Below are 16,976 nucleotides of genomic sequence, written 5' to 3'. Positions count from 1 at the left end.
TACTGATCATCTGTGGACCCTTCAATAAATACGCACTTTTGAAATTTATTAAAACAACATTAACCCCTATCAATAATGAAAATTAGTCAACCATAAAGATACAACATATATCAATCAACCATTATATAAAAAAATTTCCAAAATAAAACAGCTACGAATTACAACTATAATATTCATCAACGATACTACAATATTCATCAAGCAAAAAAATAAAACCTATACTAGAATATTCCAAATTACAACAGAAAACCAGAAAACATGTTGACTAAGGGCAGCGTTAAACATCATCTGCAGAACCAAGCTCCAACGATCGATATACCGAAATTTCCATCTTGATCAACCCGTCAGCAAAAAACTCTTGGTCGCTACTATCAAGAAGGAATCCTGTCAATGAACGGTAATACTTGTTGGTGTCTTGAAAATTCTTGGTAGAAGAATGAAACCTGTGCACTGACGATTCATCAAACTTCACTTCGATGTCATAAGGGCAGCTTCCGTTTGACAATGGGCCGAGACAAAACACTGTTATAATATTCCCATAAGAGCACTTCGTGTTGTTCAGAACAAACACAACGTCTGATTGTTCTTCTTGGAGAAGCAAACCCCTATCATGCATGTCCACAGAAACTGCAAATTTACGTCCAAAGTTAAATAGTGTGAGAATATCTTTATGCAACTCTTTGCAGTGAGCATAAATGGTTTCGGACGAGCCCTTCACATTGCACTCTGGAATCGGGCATGAACACTCTATAAAAGAGCAGTATTTCTCGTGATCTGTCTTCTCGTCGTAATTGAAGCTTTCTTGGCAACCATATACTCTGTTCTGGCAGTAAACCGTTAAAGACTCCACGACTGCTTCCATTATCCGACAGCGCATCGGTCCGATTGGCAAAGTGCAAGCATGACATTTACCCATCTTTACAGAGCAGGAGTTGCATGTTGCATGTCCATTCTGACACTGAAGAAAAGGAAAAGTTAGAAAATTAAGAATAACCTAAAGTGAATAAATATATAAATGATGTGGGGTCAAACCTGAATAATGGGAGGGCGTAGAGGTTCACAGCATACGGCACAGTCCATGAGTTCAAGATCAAACGAACGGACTCTATTTTCAGGCATTGCTGCGTTGTTTTGAAGATGAAGGCGAAAGTGGATCACTTTAAGAATCAAAATTAAGAGTCTTTGTGTGTGTTAGTAAGTAAGCATGATTACATATTTAAAGAAGTTGGATAGATGTCTTTTCATATTCTTCACTTAAGCGGTGTGTTGTTTCCCAAGTGAGTGGATGTCATTAATGACGATTTTGGTTAATGAAAGGGTATATTGGTTTCTTAAACAACATTAATGCTGATAAGACAAGTCAGTATGTATAATTAGCGATATTGGGCTGTAAAACATCATTAATAATTACTCTAGCATATTTAATTAATTGCTCTATTATAATTAAAAAAACACTGTCTGAAATTAAAAATTATTTAATTAATATATGTAGCATTACAACCCATAATAATAATGAAGCAACATCATTTAATAATTATTCAATTTTTTCTCATGCAATGCAAGCCTACACTGCATCCTGCAACTGCACAAGCAGCACAAAAACCAAACTTCATGTTCCTGGTTGACCTCTCCAAGTCTGCACACTTGACCTCCATGTCCTTGATCTGGCCCTTCAGTATGTCTATCTCCATAAAAAGTAGACCGCTTTCCTCAAACAAGATTCCATTTTCATCGCGATACATCTCAATGGACTCCTTCAATCCCTGATTTTCGTCTATGTACATTTCATGGGACTCCTTCAATCCCTGGAACTCGTCCTTTTTAGCAGCAAGCAAACTTTTGGCCTCCTCCAGTTCAACAGTCATGACATGGAGGTCAAGTTTCAAGTTTCGGACCACCGACATTTGGTAAGGCATGTCATTCTCTAGCCAGGCAAAAAAATTACACTGATTTTGGACAAATTTAGTTCGAAAAAATAAAAGGCGAAGTAAGGTCAAAAAATTAATGTAAATTACTTACAGTTTGAATTTTTTTGTAAAGCACATGAATTACTTACAGTTCGCTTTGAACAAGCGTAAAATCTTCGAGTGGGGTTCCTATCCGTTGAAGAAATCTGTAGGCGACATGGGATTCCGCAATCGCAAACCACTTGTGCAGCTACTCCTTCCATTTTTGGTTGTAATTTTTGAGTTGAGTTGTAAGCGTTAAACACTGGATGAGTGGGGCTGTATGAGTTGTAGGCGGATATTTATGGGCCACACTGTGGGCCAAGGATGATTGGGTTGTTTTTCATAGGGGCTAGGTCTGTTATAATAATGAAATATTAGGGTCCATGCTTGATCATATAAGAAAACAAAAGGGTCCATGATTGATTATTGCTAATACATGGAGGGTCGTAGGATATTATAATTTGCCCCCTCCTGGTGAAACTGCAAAAAGAGAAAATAACCAATGCATTCATTTCTAAAGCAAACCAACAAACCGCACAATTGGATACACCCACCAACATAACAACGACAATAAATTCTCTATATCCTAAACAACCAACACAGCAACAATATTTAATTTTAAACAGGAACAGACCAACAATAAACTATTCATAAAACCAACACACCACAATAAAGTATTCACAAAGCCAACACAAAATCCAAATTTTCACCAAAAGCAAGCATATAAAGAAATATTATCACAAATGGACCCACAAAAATCATACTTCATTTTCAGCACACCAGTTCAACATAAGTGGTCCTAGAGGTTATGAGGTCAACATTTACAAAAGTTTCGTACCTTCGACTACTTCTTGACTGCTTTCACTATCAGTATCATGGAGTTGTAAAGGGTTATCTCGACTATTTGACCCTTTTTCCCATCTCTTGTCTCTTTCACTTTGCCTTTCCCGCTCCCTTCGCTCTCGTTTTCTTTTCCCCATTTTTTCCCTTTACACCTGCCAACCACAAGCCTGTTAAAGTTATACATTACACGAACCAAATAACATAAACACAAACCCATTTTCAAAAATTCAAAAAAATTTCCATTTACAAGAAATTATAAAATGTTACATACCCAGTTGCTAAGAAACGAAGAAAACCCAAGAAGACGATCAAGAAACCAAACCCTAACAGGAAACTAAGAAGGCGACGAAGAAACGATCAAGGCGAAGAAGAAACGAAGTAGGTACACGAAAAGAACAGAAAGGACGTTTTTTTGGGACAGAAATAAAATCAAATAAACTAAGGGAGAAGAAGAGGGAAAAGTTAAAAATGTTAGAGAGAGAAAGTGATTTTTAACCGAGCGGTAAAAATGATTTTTTTTTTTTTTGAAAAAAGTCAACCGACACAACCTTACACAGCCTTACACATTCTTACACATGTCTGACATGCATGCAGAGTGACTTGCAGAGCCGTCAGTGAATATATCGTGCCACGTCATCATTTTGCCAAAATATCGGCGAGAAATGGGCTCAGGGGGTTTACGTGCAGCCGTCACAAAGAATAGGGGGTTTGCTGATCGTTTTTTTTATCAGGGGGTTTATCGTAAGGTACCCCTAAAGTCAGGGTCCGTGGGTGATTATTAGCCTAAAAGAAAGATGGTAGAACGGCGGAGGCGAAACGACAGAGGCAAAACGGAAAAAATGGAACGGCGGAGGCGGATTGGTGCGAAGAACAAATATGAAATTTGTGTGAAAGGTGAATTGAAAGAGAAAGGAGAGAGAAAATTGAGGAGAGAAAAAATAATTGTAATTATGAAGATTTGTGTTATTAGGATTTTATTTATATGGATGGTATAAAAGTAATAATTTTTTCCTTACATGGTAGTTTTAAAATGTCAAATATGTGTTGGTATAAAAGTAAATCAAACATGAATGTTGGTTATTTGAGTAAGAAGCCCAAAAGAAAATGATAGTTGTCACTACAAGAGATATGATTATATATTGAGATGTCGACTCACTATTGTCACAAGAACTTTATTCAAAATTATAATCTTTTAAATCAGCATATTGTGTAAATTCATATCTTCAACTTTGGAAACATGGAGATCCAAGAGGAATTTGCTGATTGACATATTGCAGCAGCACTGATAAAAACAGCTCTTTAGAGCTTTTGGCATAGAAAATGATTGTTGATTAAGCATTAAAAAAAATGAATTCAAAACGATAAACATTTTAAAATACAACACCTAAAATCAATTAATTTCTTAAAACTATTCATCCTTATAGCACAGAAAGAGTATAACCTTTAGCAGGTGCCACATGGCTTCCTGTTTGGTCATACTCCTATACAGAATTCTAAAACTGGAAATTACAGTTCCTAAAACTATTCCATGTACCCATTTCACCAAACATTTCCAATGCCATGGAGAGCCTAACTTCATCTGATTAGGCATCACTTATCTGGAAGGAAAAAAACATATTACAGTACTTATTACCAAGACACAAATAAACTTACAGTAAATAAAGTAAAAATGGTTCTTACAGTAGTAAAAGTAATTTGAATGTGAAAGATGAAGGATAAAGGATAAAAGCAAGCACCCCAACTATGTAGTAAAGAAAGTCCAAATCTTTTTTCCCACTGAAACTTCACCAGAATGCTTTGACTCATCATCTTCCTCGTCCTCGTCTTCTTCATCCTCCCCGTTGATTGTGCTCCCATTCTCATCTACATCGCCGTAGTCTGTTGTATCGTCATTTACTCCCTCGCTTAATTCCGTAATCTCAACCGACCTTAATGCATCAGCCTGGTCATCTGTGTTTTCGTTGTGGAACTGTAGTAGAGCAATTATAAGAACAATGAGCATATGCTACAAAGGCAATCCAAATTCAGGCCATTTAAAAAAAACTATGAAAAAGGAGAAGGATGTTACCCTAACTACCGTATCTTGTGAGAATTCCACATGCTTCACTGTTGTAACTTTCACTAAGTCTGTAGATTTGTCAGTCTCGCTAGCAACTTCGAGCGACTGTGCAGAAACAGTTTCCGGGTTTGGTAATATTTCTACAGCACCACCACCACCATCAGTTTCTTTCTCCTCTGTTTTCATCAAGCCAGATAATCCTTGGTTGGCAGAGTCCGTCCCTACACTGATCATAGTTAAGAAAAAATATCCATCAAAAATTACATTTCTTCCTTGGTATCTCACTAGCTCATCCCTACCCAAACTTGATCACAGTTATAATTATAATTTTGCAGAAACCAATGCACAGACGCTATCATGACCGCTTTCCAATACACGTATATAGCTAATGCCATCATATTTTCGCAAGGATTCACAATGGTTACCATCAAACATGACATAAAGTAACCAATTCATAGAATGATTTAAAAAGCATAAGGAACTTCTAACAGCAAAGAAGTTGCAGTTTATAGTTTTACAGAATTAGACTAACAAAACCATGAGAGAGAGGGAGAACAAGATAAAAAAAGTTAAAAAAGAAAAAAAAACGAAATTATGGGTCCTAACTTTCTTACTGAACCATTTGCACCAATCAAGTTCTCAACAAAATAACTGCAGCATCGCATGCTTTTCGAGCTTTCAAAGCAGGCAAACAGAGCTATGAGATACCTTTCACAAAAAATGAAGGCCATATTACTGGATTAAGTGTAGGTTAATGTAAAAAAAAATCATGAACTTTACACGTTTTCTCATTTCAATCACGAAGTTTAAATTTTCTCATTTTCATACACGAACTACCACTTTTTCTCAAATTCATACATGGTGCTGAGGTGGCACTCATTCATTGGTGTAAAATGACCTCCACGTAAGCAAATTACACCAATGGAGCCGTGCCACCTCAGCACCGTGCATGAATTTGAGAAAAAGTGGTAGTTCGTGCATGAAAATGAGAAAATTTAAACTGCGTGATTAAAATGAGAAAACATGTAAAGTTCGTGAATTTTTTTGACATTAACCCTTAAATGTAATCAAGCTAATTTAAACAATATAATAAGGTGTAACGAAGTGGTTAAAATGTATGCACAAAAAAGGTATAAGTATAACTGATGGTTAGGGGTGAGCAAAAACCGAACCAGACCGATGAACCGAACCGATCCAGACCGAATTTAAATATGGAGTGGTTAATATGGAGTATATGGATTGGTTTGGTTTAGATTTTTTGAAAATCTCGGTTTTCGGTTCTGGTTTGGTTTTAGGGCTCGGTTAACCGAACCGAACCGAAAACCGAGGAACAATGCGACGCCGTTTTATGATATAAGGGGGAGGGGTGATTTTGGAAATTTCCTGACCTAAAAACGAAACCCTAAACACCTAACCCCCCATTCACTCGCTGCAGCAGCCTCATTTCACTCTCAAATTTTCTCTCTCAAACTCACCCTCTCTCTCAACTCTCTCTGGTTTCTCTCATGTACAAACCCTAATCTGCTTCTATTATCACCTCGATAATGAATTAAAACACTAGTCTCACTCTCTCAGTCTGCTCTCTGTTACAAATTCATCTACTGGTAATGGATTTAACACATCTTCGATCATTCTAACGAAGAACCAGCAGTTTCTCTTACACGTTCTAACGAAGAACTCTTTTCTTTTACATGTTATATTTCTGGTTCTAAGAGTGTGAATCGATAAGTTTTGTGAAGAAATACTTGAACCCTAAGGTAATTTGGCTCGATTTAAAGTTATTTTGTTTATATTTTGTAAACTTTTTTTTAATATACTGGATCTAACTTTTTGTTTCTGTTTTGGTGTTTTTGGTTGCAGATCTGGTATTTCTTAACAAAAAGACTCGATTAATTTGAGGTATAACCGAGTCTAATCTGCTTTGGGTATTTAAACAGATTTTCTCTGTTTGCTAATGAAACGTATTGTGTTTGTTTTTTTTCTTTCATGAACAATAAATCGAAGGTTATTGGAAAATACTTCGGTGGAAGCTTTGTTTGATCATTGAAAAAGGTAATATGTCTCTTGTTGAGTTGTTGAGGCTATTTTTGTTTCATTGTTTTTCTGGTTCTGCAAATGGTGTAACTTGTGTTTGATATTGAAACTGTTTTGTAATTGTTGCACTTCTGATGATCCTTTATGGATTTCATTTTACAGATGGAGCAGTTAATTGAAATAGCTAGCCAACTTGAGCCTGAAATTGGCCAAGAAGCAGCTGGTGTGGAAGCTATATCGACCCCTGTTCCTGATGGGCAAAATGCTCAAGTGGTGGATGATGCACCTGACCCTTCTGTTGCTGGAAAAAATGAAAATGTGGAAGCAAATCCCAAAAAAAGAAAGGAATATGTGCAGAGATCAGTAGTGTGGGATCATTTTGAATCCATCAAAGATGCCAAAGGGGTCATAATGCAAGCAAAATGTGCCTACTGTGCCCGTATATACAACTGCAATGCCAAAAAAAATGGCACATCCACCTTGAGGAGTCATTTGGTCAAATGCACTAAACACCCTCACTCTATTGAAACCAGGCAAGCCCTTCTCTCTTTTCAACCTGTTTCAAATGTTGGTGGTGGTAATGATATGTTTAATGTTGCTGCATGGACATTTGATCAAGATGTAGTTAGGCAGGCTCTTGCTTATATGATAGTTGTTGATGAATTGCCTTTTAAATTTGTTGAGAAATAGGGGTTTAGGAAGTTAATGAGTTCTGCTTGTCCAATGTTTAAAATCCCTTCTAGATTCACTGTGAATAGAGACTGTTATGCTATGTTTGTTGAGGAGAAACTGAAATTGAAAAAGATTTTCAAAACTAGTATACAAAGAGTCAGTCTAACTAGTGATTCATGGACTTCGAATCAAAGATTGAATTACATGTGCATCACTGCCCATTACATTGATAATGACTGGAAGCTTAACAAAAAGATAATAAATTTTGTCCCTTGTTCTAAGCATAAGGGTGAGTATATGTCTAAGGCAATAGAAACATGTTTGCAAGAGTGGGGGCTTAAAAGTATATTTTCTGTGACCCTAGATAATGCTGAGAATAACACTGCTGCCATGACTTTTTTTATGAAAAAAATGCTTACTTGGGGTACTACACCTGCAAGATGCAAGTATGCACACATGAGGTGTATTGCTCACATTCTTAATCTTGTTGTTTCTGATGGACTAAAGGAGTCTGGTGTTTCCTTTGAAAAGGTTAGGGGGGCAGTTAGATACATTAAAAACTCACCTCTTAGGTTGAGTAAATTTAAGGAATGCAAAGTGTCCACAGAAATTGATTGCAAGCGTTCTTTGTGTCTAGACGTTCCTACTAGATGGAATTCAACATACCTTATGTTGAGTACTGCTTTGTTGTATCAGAAAGTCTTTGAAGAGTATGAGGAAGTTGAGTCTAGTTTTAAAAAAGATTTGGGTGACAATGTGCCTGATTTGAATGATTGGGAAAATGTTAGGGAATTATGTCGTATGTTAGAATGCTTCTATAAAATGACTTTGAGAATTTCTGGTTCTCTTTATGTGACTGCTAACAACCACTTCAATGAAATTTCTGATTTGTCTACAATTCTGCAAGACTGGATTAGTTCTAGTGATGTGTCTGTGAGATTGATGGGTGCTAAAATGAAAGCTAAATTTGACAAATATTGGGGTGATCCATTGGTGATGAACAAACTGATTTTTTTTGCTAATATCTTGGATCCTAGGGATAGGATAATGTTTATGGAGTATACCCTTAAACAAATGTATGGAACCCATAGTGGCAAATACTTGTTTGATTGTTTGTTACAAGACTTGGGTGAGTTGTTTGATGATTATGATGTTCAGTATAAGAAAGAGTTGGCTGCTTCTGGTCATAGTAGCTCTTCTGTTGAAACTCTAGGCCAATCCTCTCAAGCCAATTCTGTGTTAAAAGAAAGGTTCTTGCAGCAAATGATGGAGACTGGTGGTATGTGTGGAAGTAGAAAATCTGAGCTAGATATCTACTTAAGTGAGGCAGTAGTTCCTAATGATGGAAAATTTGATATTCTGAGTTGGTGGAAGTTCAATTCTCAGAGGTTTCCTGTCCTCTCAAGAATGGCCCGTGATATATTAGCTTTACCAGTCTCCACAGTTGCTTCAGAGTCTGCTTTTAGCACTGGTGGAAGAGTTCTTGATGACTTTAGGAGTTGTCTAACTCCTAAAATTGTGGAGGCCTTGATTTGCACTCAAGATTGGCTTAGAGACCCATCAAAGCCTGTTTCTGTGGAGCAGACTTTGGAGGAGTTAGAAGAGTTAGAAGAAGGTAAAAAATTATGTGTTTGTTTTATTTTTATTTTTAATTTTGTTAATTGGTAATTTTGCTAAATGTTTTTTGTTTTTTTTTTTTTGCAGGGTTTCAAGATCCAGCAAATGATTAACAGTTTGTCTAATTGACTAAAACTGTTTATTCTTTTTTCATTTACTTGATGACTATTTGCTGGTTTGATTGCCTAATCTGGTGGAAGTATCTTGCTCCTAATCTGTTGTCTTTTACTTGATCTGTGTTTATGTTCTGGTATTACTGAAATGTTAGCATAGGCTAAGACATTGTAGAGATCCTTGTTGGTTTGTAGTTTGTGTTTGACTGGCCCTGATTTCTCTGTCTAACTTTTAGTATGCTAATGGCTATGATGATGCTTGCCTATCTAAGTTAGAGTGCTTTAGATTGTAAATTGAGAGGCACTTGATTGTTTGTTGCCACCTTTTTATGATCTTTGGTATTTTATACTAGATATAAACTTAAAATCTGAGCCTAGTTATTCATTTCAGTATGCTAAATGGCTATGATGAATGCTTCCACATCCAAGTTAGAATGCTTTAGATTGTAAACTGAGAGGCACTTGATTGTTTGTTGCCACCTTTTTATGATCTTTGGTTTCTAATACTTGAAATACACTTAAAGATCTGAGCCTTACTTAGCTATTGACATTGATGAGATCTGTCTTGTATAATTTACTGCAATTGTATGGATTTCTCTGTCTTATGCTAATTTTTCATTTATGTTGTTGGCTATGATGAAGCTTCCACCTTTAAGTCTAGAATTACTCACATTCTTAATTGTGCGACATTAGTTTCTTGTTGCATGTTAAGAATTGAGTTACTCATTGGCTTAAAATTCAGAATTCTGAGCCTAACTTATGAAAATTAAACTTATGTTTTGTTCAAGTACAGTTTTCTTTTCTTGATTGAACACTTATTACATTTCTTTTGTTTTTGGTTTGCAGCTGTTCACTATTTTTTGGACCAAATTTTTGAGGCTTGTCTAGCTTGTAGATGCAAAGGTGAAAGGACAGGCTGCTAACTAAATTCAACTCTAGTGTAGTTGTTTGTTTATAATTATTTTTTGCACATATTTGGTCCTTATTTTTTGTAATTAAACGGCTGCAAATAGCCAAACAGGTTCTATTTTTTTGCTACTATACAAAGTTTAGTTGTATATATATTCATACAACTAAACTAACACAGAACTTATAACTGTGTATTTTGATTGAGGCTATTGTAAATTTGTAATTTTATAGCACTTAGGATGAGAATTTGTATTAATAGGTTTTTTGGATTTTATTTTTAATTTTTTATTGTATTTTATTTTGTTTGGTGAACCGACCGAACCAGACCACATTAAACCGACAATTCGGTTAACCGAACCGAATTAACCGCCAACCGAATATGGAATATTTGGTTTTCATTTATTAGGGGTGGTTTGGTTTGGTATCGGATTTTGGAAAACCGAACCGAACCGAACCGAACCGTGCTCACCCCTACTGATGGTGATAGCAGCAATTTTGGAAGTGCTTTGGGTAGTGTTGGTGTTAATAGCCACATATAATTTAAAAATAGGTGGTGATGGTGGTGGTGACAATATAGTGGTGCCAGTTACAACAGTAGCATTATGCATTCTAATGATATCAAGAATAACAAAAAAAGACTCGACATAGAATCAACCATAGCATAAGAAAACTCACATCTTATGTCGCCTCAGATTGTAACGCTTTTGCCCAGGTGTAACGGCTGAAGCCACCACTTGTCGCCTCTTACTGCGCCCACCAGTTGTAGCACTGTCAGAAACTCCTTCGCTATCACTAGCACGCCCACTTTCAATTGGTCCACGTCCCCGCTTTTTTGCTGGTTTCTTAATCTGACTGCTAATGCCTCGACTTTCATCGCTGATATAGTCAGGGTCTTGTGAGTTCTTCCCAAGAAAAGACTTTGCTTCTTCAACAACTGCTTTTACCGACCGTGTTCTACTTAAACCAGTCTTCTTTCTCCTCCCAGGTTTAGACCGACCACTCTTAAGCTCTGATAGTCCAGAATCCTCTACCTTACTGTCTATATTACTATGATCGTCAACAGACACAGTACAACCATCTCCCTCAACTTTAATGTCATCAAATTGGAACTGCTGAATGTTCAAGGAACCATTTGTAGTCCCACGGTTTGGATGAGATGCATCTCCAGGAGCACCACTCCCACTAGCTTCTTTGCTGGCAAGTGACCCGGTTCCATCCGTCTTTCCATCCGTCAAAGTTGGATCTAAAACATGTTCAATCTTTTTGGGGGAAATGCTAAAAATCTTTGAGGTGCATTTCTGGAACCAAGACATGCGTCCTTGAGAATTGGAATCAGGTTCACCCGGAGATCTATTGACATCTGTGACACCAGGAGCATATTGAACATTCCTCAATTTATCAGCTGGCCCCTGGAGGAGAAGAATATCCTTCTCCTCCATTTCAAGTGGCATGAGATCAGATAGTATAAACTCCCCAGTGACATCTTCACAATTCTTGCATCTCTTACGCTTCTCAACAAATGCAAGGAAGTGATTTCTTTCCCTGATGTCATGTTCCCTTTGGACCCGAAGCTTGTTGCTAAGCTTCACAAGCTCATGAATGTCTTTTTCCATTCCAAACCGCTGTTCATCTAGCTTCTCCTTGTTCTTTGCAACTTCTTGCTTTTCCTTTTCTAATGTAAGTCTTTCAGACCGTACTTCTTCCAAATCTTTCTGAACAGCTTCTTTTATATTTTTTGTTTGTTTCAATTCTCTTTCCCTCTGCAACTGAAATGCCCTCTCCCTTTCTCGCAGGCCTTTCTCCAGTTCCTCTCGCCTGCTAATCAGATCAGCCTCAAGCGTGCTCTTTTGCACTTCTAAGTCTTGAAGCATCAAATCATGCTCAGTTTTGGCATTTTTAGATATATCCAGTTGCTCGTGCTTTTTTATTGCTTCAAAAGATTCCTTCTCTGCTTTAACCTTCTCTAACACCCTCTGACGGTCCTCCTTCACAGCATGTTCCTCTTTCCTTAGTCTTTCTTCTGCAGCGCACTGCAACTTCTTGAATTTCTCTCTCTCTTCAGTAAAATCATTCAACTCCTTTGTCAGTTGGACCTTTTTTCCTTCCAACACTTCTAACTCATTTTCAAACTTCTCCCTCTCTTCTTTCAGTTCTTCACCTTCTCTCAAAAGGAACTCTTCCTGACGCCTGCACTTCTCCAGCTCCTGCCTCAGTTCTGCCTGCAACCGCAGGTGTTCTAACCTCTCATCATTAGTTAGTTTGAGGTTCTTACTCTCTTCATCAATCTGCAGCTCCTGGTTAGAAATTTCAGCTCTTATCTTCTCACAGCCGTCTTTGAGATTCAGCAAGCTCTCTCTCTCTGCAAGCAATTTTTTGTGTTCAAGCTCCAATCTTTTCTGCTCGGCCTTTATAGACTTCTCTTTCTCCTTCGCATTTTTCAGATTCAATTCAAGTTCCTTTTCTTTCACTTTCACTCTCTCTGACTTATTATCCAAAGCTTGTTCTCGTTTCCTCAACTTCTCTTCCTCATGAAGAACCTCAGCTTCACGCTTCCCCAATGCCTCTACCTTGCTTCTCAACTCTTCATCGAAAGATTTCCTCTTGTCCTCCAATTCCAACTCAAGCTCCTGCATTTTAGCAGCCAGAGTAGCCTTGTGCTCATCGAGGATCTGCTGGACTTCCACCTGTAGAAGATTGAAGAAATGCATGATCTTCAGATTATTTTCATATAACTAAACTCAACTCAGAGGCCAAATCAAAATGACAGTACTCCACATTAACAATGTTAACTATAATAATTTTTTGTAAAAACATTAAGAAACTTGCCTGGAATTTAGTCACTACTCTAAACGATCAGCAAGAATTTTTTTCAGTGAGACACATATTTGAGCGCCAATGTCACATAATACAAGAAAAATATATTTCCAGAAAATGGAAAGTATTCAGAACATAAATACTCTAAGTATCAAAAGCATTCTCCATTTGTTTCTTGCAGCAAAAACTCTACATTTCTCATTGATTACTAATCAATGATTAACACATTTCTTTTATGGGATTTTAAGCACAATAGATTTGACTTTGCACTGCAATATGGTTCAACTATCAAGATCTGCATTCATGTACCTCATGAGTTGCTTGCCCATCAAAAAACAACAATAACACACCGAAAGTTTGATCTCACAAAAAGGGGATGGAGAGAAAATACCCAGTGGAGTACTAAATATGAGATTATGGAAAAGTAATGGACTACAAATGCTGTAAATTCCAGGAATGATCATACAACTGATGATGTTTATATCGAGAAGCCAACTAATAATGGAAGTCTCTCTCATTGCACTTCTCTTTGACAGAATAATTATAAGAATGGTGCAAGTTGTTTGCCTGATCTAAGACTTCACATGACAGATGCCTCAATCCTGCAACTGCAATGATATATATCTGAATCTTTAGAATTGTCACTTTATGCAAAACTGCTAAGTGAAAGCTATCTCCACTCTCTTCCCCCATGGATCCCCACTTTGGTTATTGCTCTAGGTAAATCACTTCAAGGCAACTAATTAACAGAATAATTCTTAACCACTATTCAAAATGCATGACGAGTGATGAGGAAGTTCAAATTCAGAATGAAATAATTCTAAATGGATGAAAACCATGAAAAACTAGCTGATTTGTTCTTGCAGTTCAAAGGATTTGTGTTCAGTATGAATTAAAGTAATTGCTCAATATATACATACATATAATTTTACAGAATCTACATGTACATGGGTGTAATTGTGGGTCAATCAACAATCAAGTAATGAAAATGATGCAAAGAGACTCTCAAGACTCTCATAGTCCAAAGTTCACTTCACACATATTTTGGACAGATAGGTACGGGCCGCCATATGAAAAAGAAAGGCTATGAAAACTCAAGTAATGAAAATGTATTTGAAGGATCAATAACACAATCAACAGTTAGCATCAATGTCTCCAACAAAAATGCATTCTATTTATTGTATATCACGTTACCCTAGGAGGGAGAAAATAGCTGGTTCTGAAACTCACATTTTTTCTAGCATTAAGTTTTTCTTCCAATGCAAGTAACTCCCTCTCCTTCGTCTCTACAATGCTTCTTGTCAAGTCTGCATTCTGAAAAAAAGACAACAGCTTATAATAAACCAATTCAAAATAACAAGATAGCATAAACATTTTCATTAGCCACACCTTCTCTTTAACAGCCAAATCTGCTAGCCGATTATTCATATCATCCTCCTTCTCCCTCAACTTTGCATAAGAAATATCAATTTTCTTTTCAGCCTCCTCTAGATCCCTTTCTTTCTGCTCAAAAATCCTGTCACTTTCATTCACCTTTTCTTCACTCTGCTTGAGGGCACTCCCAAGCTCGCTTAGCTTCTCATCCTGATTCTTTAATTTCTTCTCCCACTCAAGTAGATCTTCTCTCTGTTTGTAGAAAGTTGCATGGTGTGCTTCTCTCCTAACAGCAATCAATAAGAAATATTTAAAATATGATTGAAATGCTATGTTTTTACAGACAGTGGACATTATTCTTTTGTTAGGAAACAGTATATGTTAACTAAATTTTTTTGATAGAGATTACTCAGAATTTAAGGAGAGGCGGTCTCTCTGAAGCCTACTTTCACGAGCTTCCACCTCTTGTAATTTAATATCCAACTCTACATTCTTTCTGTTGACTTCAGTAAGCTTGGCATCAGCAGCCCTGATCTTTTCTTCTACTGCTAGGGATTTCTCTCCAATCCCAACAGATAAAGCTTTAGCATCAGCCAATTTTGACTCAGAAGCATGCTTGATCTCTGCCCGCTCCTCTTGCAATTCACGTAGAGCCTTTTCAAGCTGCAATTCGTGTTGCATTACCGGTATTCATTAAAAAAATGAAAAAGCAAGCCAGGTAGTCCAATTGCAAAGAGTACTCAATGAGAATTTCAGAAGGGACAGAAAAATCAGGAAAGATAACAAATAGCCAAGTAGAAAAGCTATAACCGTACATTGATAGTCACAGCAATAAAAGCATTTGTTAAAAATAATTCAAGCAGCCAACAAAATTGATTGGTTTAAATATTTGCCAGTAATAGCTAAGGATGATCAGCAATCGACACACAATCAGTTTGTGTGCCCTCAAAAGCAGTGATGGATGACCATCTAATTGAACAGACAGGAAAAAAAATCCATGTTCTCTCTACTTTAAAATGGATACTGGAAGCAATAAAGAATCCTCAACAACAGCTCAAGCGGTTTAAAAACAGCTTTCTACCACCCTTCATCTCTCATTAGCCAGATCAACAACTCTGAAGGTAACAGAATATCCTATATTTTATTCCGCACTCACTACAACTCTTAGAGACAAAACAGAGCACAGGCAACAAATATAAAATAAATAGCAATCAAACTATTTCATAGAGGAGAAACATCATACATACTTCAGTCACGCACTGTTTCTCGACACTCAAACCCTTCCGTAAATTTTCCTCACGCTTCTCAACTTCAGAAAATGCGATTAGGTGTGCTGACTGTTCGCGCTTGAGTATCTCCTCAGTCTCTTCTAAGGCTTGCCTTAATTCCTCAAATTCCATGTTCCAGCTTTTTTTCTCAATTAGCAAAAGTCCCATATTATACTGATAATCATAAAGCTGCAATAAAAACAAATTTCAAAACTCAAAAACTTCATTCTACTCAAATATATATAGTCATTACAACTATCATTAACAAATCAAATTACAATTAACAACAAATTTAACTCTATAATATATCAACTAGTAACCTAAAATCACAAAAAATAAGCAAATTAAATGCACTAACCTCTTTTTCGAGCCTCGAAACCCTCTCGGCAAGTGCCTGCCTATGTCTAAGCTCCATAGCCGATTCATCCAATAAACCAGCCTCCTTAAACCGCCTCCAATCGTCCATGTCTTCAGTTTCCAACTCTGCCACTGCAGCATTTCCACTCAGAGACGCCACAGGCGGCGGCGGTGTAGGCGGAGGAGGCAAGGGACCGTCAACAAACGCCACCGCTTTTCCTTTCCCTACATTAACGGCGGCGCTGCTTTTACGGCCATCGCTTCGCGGTGTTAATGTGATCGCCGGTGATGGCCTTCTTTGTGGCGTGAACATGACACAATTTGAATAGAAATTGAAAACCCTAAATTAAATCAGTGAGATTCCGTTAAACGTGGCGGTAACTGAAGTGTTTTTGCAGGAGATGTGAGATTGTTTTTTTGACGGAGTGAATGAACGAGGAAGATTTTTTTTGTCTTTGGTTTTTGTGAATTTTAGTGACGCGTAGAAGACTCGGGTCCTTCCGATATTTTGATTTTGATTTTTGATTTCAAAATTAGTTGTCAAACGACATCCAAATTCCTTTTTCAAATGTAAACGACATGCTAATTTCCTTCTTTTTCTTAATAAACGACAGCCAGCTTTTCAGTTAGTTGTTTGGATTTTATTAGACCTATTCATGGGCCGGGCTCGGACCGGACCCGGCGGGTTATTTAAATTTTTTTACAAGTCTAAATCCGCCCGAGCCCGGATCGGGCTTTATATTTCCTATCCAAATCCGGCCCTAACACTATATTTCTGCAGGCTCGGATAAGACTTGGGCGGCCTTACGTGTAAATTTTACAAAAATGAAAGTTCGAGCCTGTCCATAAAATAATAAATTTTTTACAGACTCAAATTAGGGTCGGATTTGGTATAAAAAATTATGAGCTTTTTACACAAATAACCAACTTTCTCTTATTTTTAACTTTTGTACGATGATCTTTTTCA

The 16,976-nt window shown here is 37.1% G+C and overlaps 3 protein-coding genes across 5 annotated transcripts; all 3 read right to left on the bottom strand.

The window, feature by feature from the left end:
- Nucleotides 1-277: 277 nt before the first annotated feature.
- LOC126672835 (E3 ubiquitin-protein ligase SINA-like 10) lies at nucleotides 278-1,119 on the bottom strand. The gene is made up of 2 exons (XM_050366787.1): nucleotides 1,033-1,119; nucleotides 278-958 (listed from the first exon to the last, which is right to left on the bottom strand). The coding sequence occupies exons 1-2, from the start codon at nucleotides 1,117-1,119 to the stop codon at nucleotides 278-280; spliced, it is 768 nt and encodes a 255-aa protein (XP_050222744.1).
- A 419-nt stretch (nucleotides 1,120-1,538) lies between these two features.
- On the bottom strand, nucleotides 1,539-3,023 carry LOC126675307 (uncharacterized). Its single transcript, XM_056105072.1, has 2 exons — nucleotides 2,788-3,023; nucleotides 1,539-2,429 (listed from the first exon to the last, which is right to left on the bottom strand). The coding sequence occupies exon 2, from the start codon at nucleotides 1,914-1,916 to the stop codon at nucleotides 1,539-1,541; it is 378 nt and encodes a 125-aa protein (XP_055961047.1). The 5' UTR covers nucleotides 1,917-2,429; nucleotides 2,788-3,023.
- Nucleotides 3,024-4,106: 1,083 nt separating this feature from the next.
- LOC126671319 (nuclear matrix constituent protein 1) lies at nucleotides 4,107-16,503 on the bottom strand. 3 transcript variants are annotated; one of them, XR_007638970.2, is made up of 9 exons: nucleotides 16,011-16,502; nucleotides 15,632-15,841; nucleotides 14,794-15,047; nucleotides 14,400-14,670; nucleotides 14,241-14,324; nucleotides 10,872-12,880; nucleotides 4,861-5,077; nucleotides 4,473-4,761; nucleotides 4,107-4,390 (listed from the first exon to the last, which is right to left on the bottom strand). XR_007638970.2 is itself a non-coding variant. In XM_050365084.2 (9 exons), exons 1-8 carry the CDS (start codon nucleotides 16,320-16,322, stop codon nucleotides 4,534-4,536), a joined length of 3,576 nt encoding a protein of 1,191 aa, XP_050221041.1. In that variant the 5' UTR covers nucleotides 16,323-16,503; the 3' UTR covers nucleotides 4,107-4,390; nucleotides 4,529-4,533. The 3 variants fall into 3 exon arrangements, 2 of the variants coding, with proteins under 2 accessions (XP_050221041.1, XP_050221040.1); XM_050365084.2 differs by having other exon boundaries at nucleotides 4,529-4,761; nucleotides 4,870-5,077; nucleotides 16,011-16,503; XM_050365083.2 differs by having other exon boundaries at nucleotides 4,529-4,761.
- Nucleotides 16,504-16,976: the final 473 nt, after the last annotated feature.

This window comes from Mercurialis annua, linkage group LG3 (genome assembly GCF_937616625.2).
Source record: "Mercurialis annua linkage group LG3, ddMerAnnu1.2, whole genome shotgun sequence".
Taxonomy (NCBI): domain Eukaryota; kingdom Viridiplantae; phylum Streptophyta; class Magnoliopsida; order Malpighiales; family Euphorbiaceae; genus Mercurialis; species Mercurialis annua.
The sequence above is the reverse complement of the archived record's forward strand: the minus strand, read 5'-3'. Positions and strand labels throughout refer to the sequence as shown.

What these genes read in the sequence shown, in the direction of transcription:
- LOC126675307 (XM_056105072.1), bottom strand. Translation starts at nt 1,916, where the DNA reads ATGCCTTACCAAATGTCGGTGGTCCGAAACTTGAAACTTGACCTCCAT.
- LOC126671319 (XM_050365083.2), bottom strand. Translation starts at nt 16,322, where the DNA reads ATGTTCACGCCACAAAGAAGGCCATCACCGGCGATCACATTAACACCG. An exon ending in AACTTAATGCTAGAAAAAAT is followed by an intron (nt 12,881 to 14,240) that starts GTGAGTTTCAGA and finishes AATCTTCTACAG; the next exon opens with GTGGAAGTCCAGCAGATCCT. An exon ending in CACAAGATACGGTAGTTAGG is followed by an intron (nt 4,762 to 4,860) that starts GTAACATCCTTC and finishes GCTCTACTACAG; the next exon opens with TTCCACAACGAAAACACAGA.
- LOC126672835 (XM_050366787.1), bottom strand. Translation starts at nt 1,119, where the DNA reads ATGCCTGAAAATAGAGTCCGTTCGTTTGATCTTGAACTCATGGACTGT. An exon ending in TACGCCCTCCCATTATTCAG is followed by an intron (nt 959 to 1,032) that starts GTTTGACCCCAC and finishes CCTTTTCTTCAG; the next exon opens with TGTCAGAATGGACATGCAAC.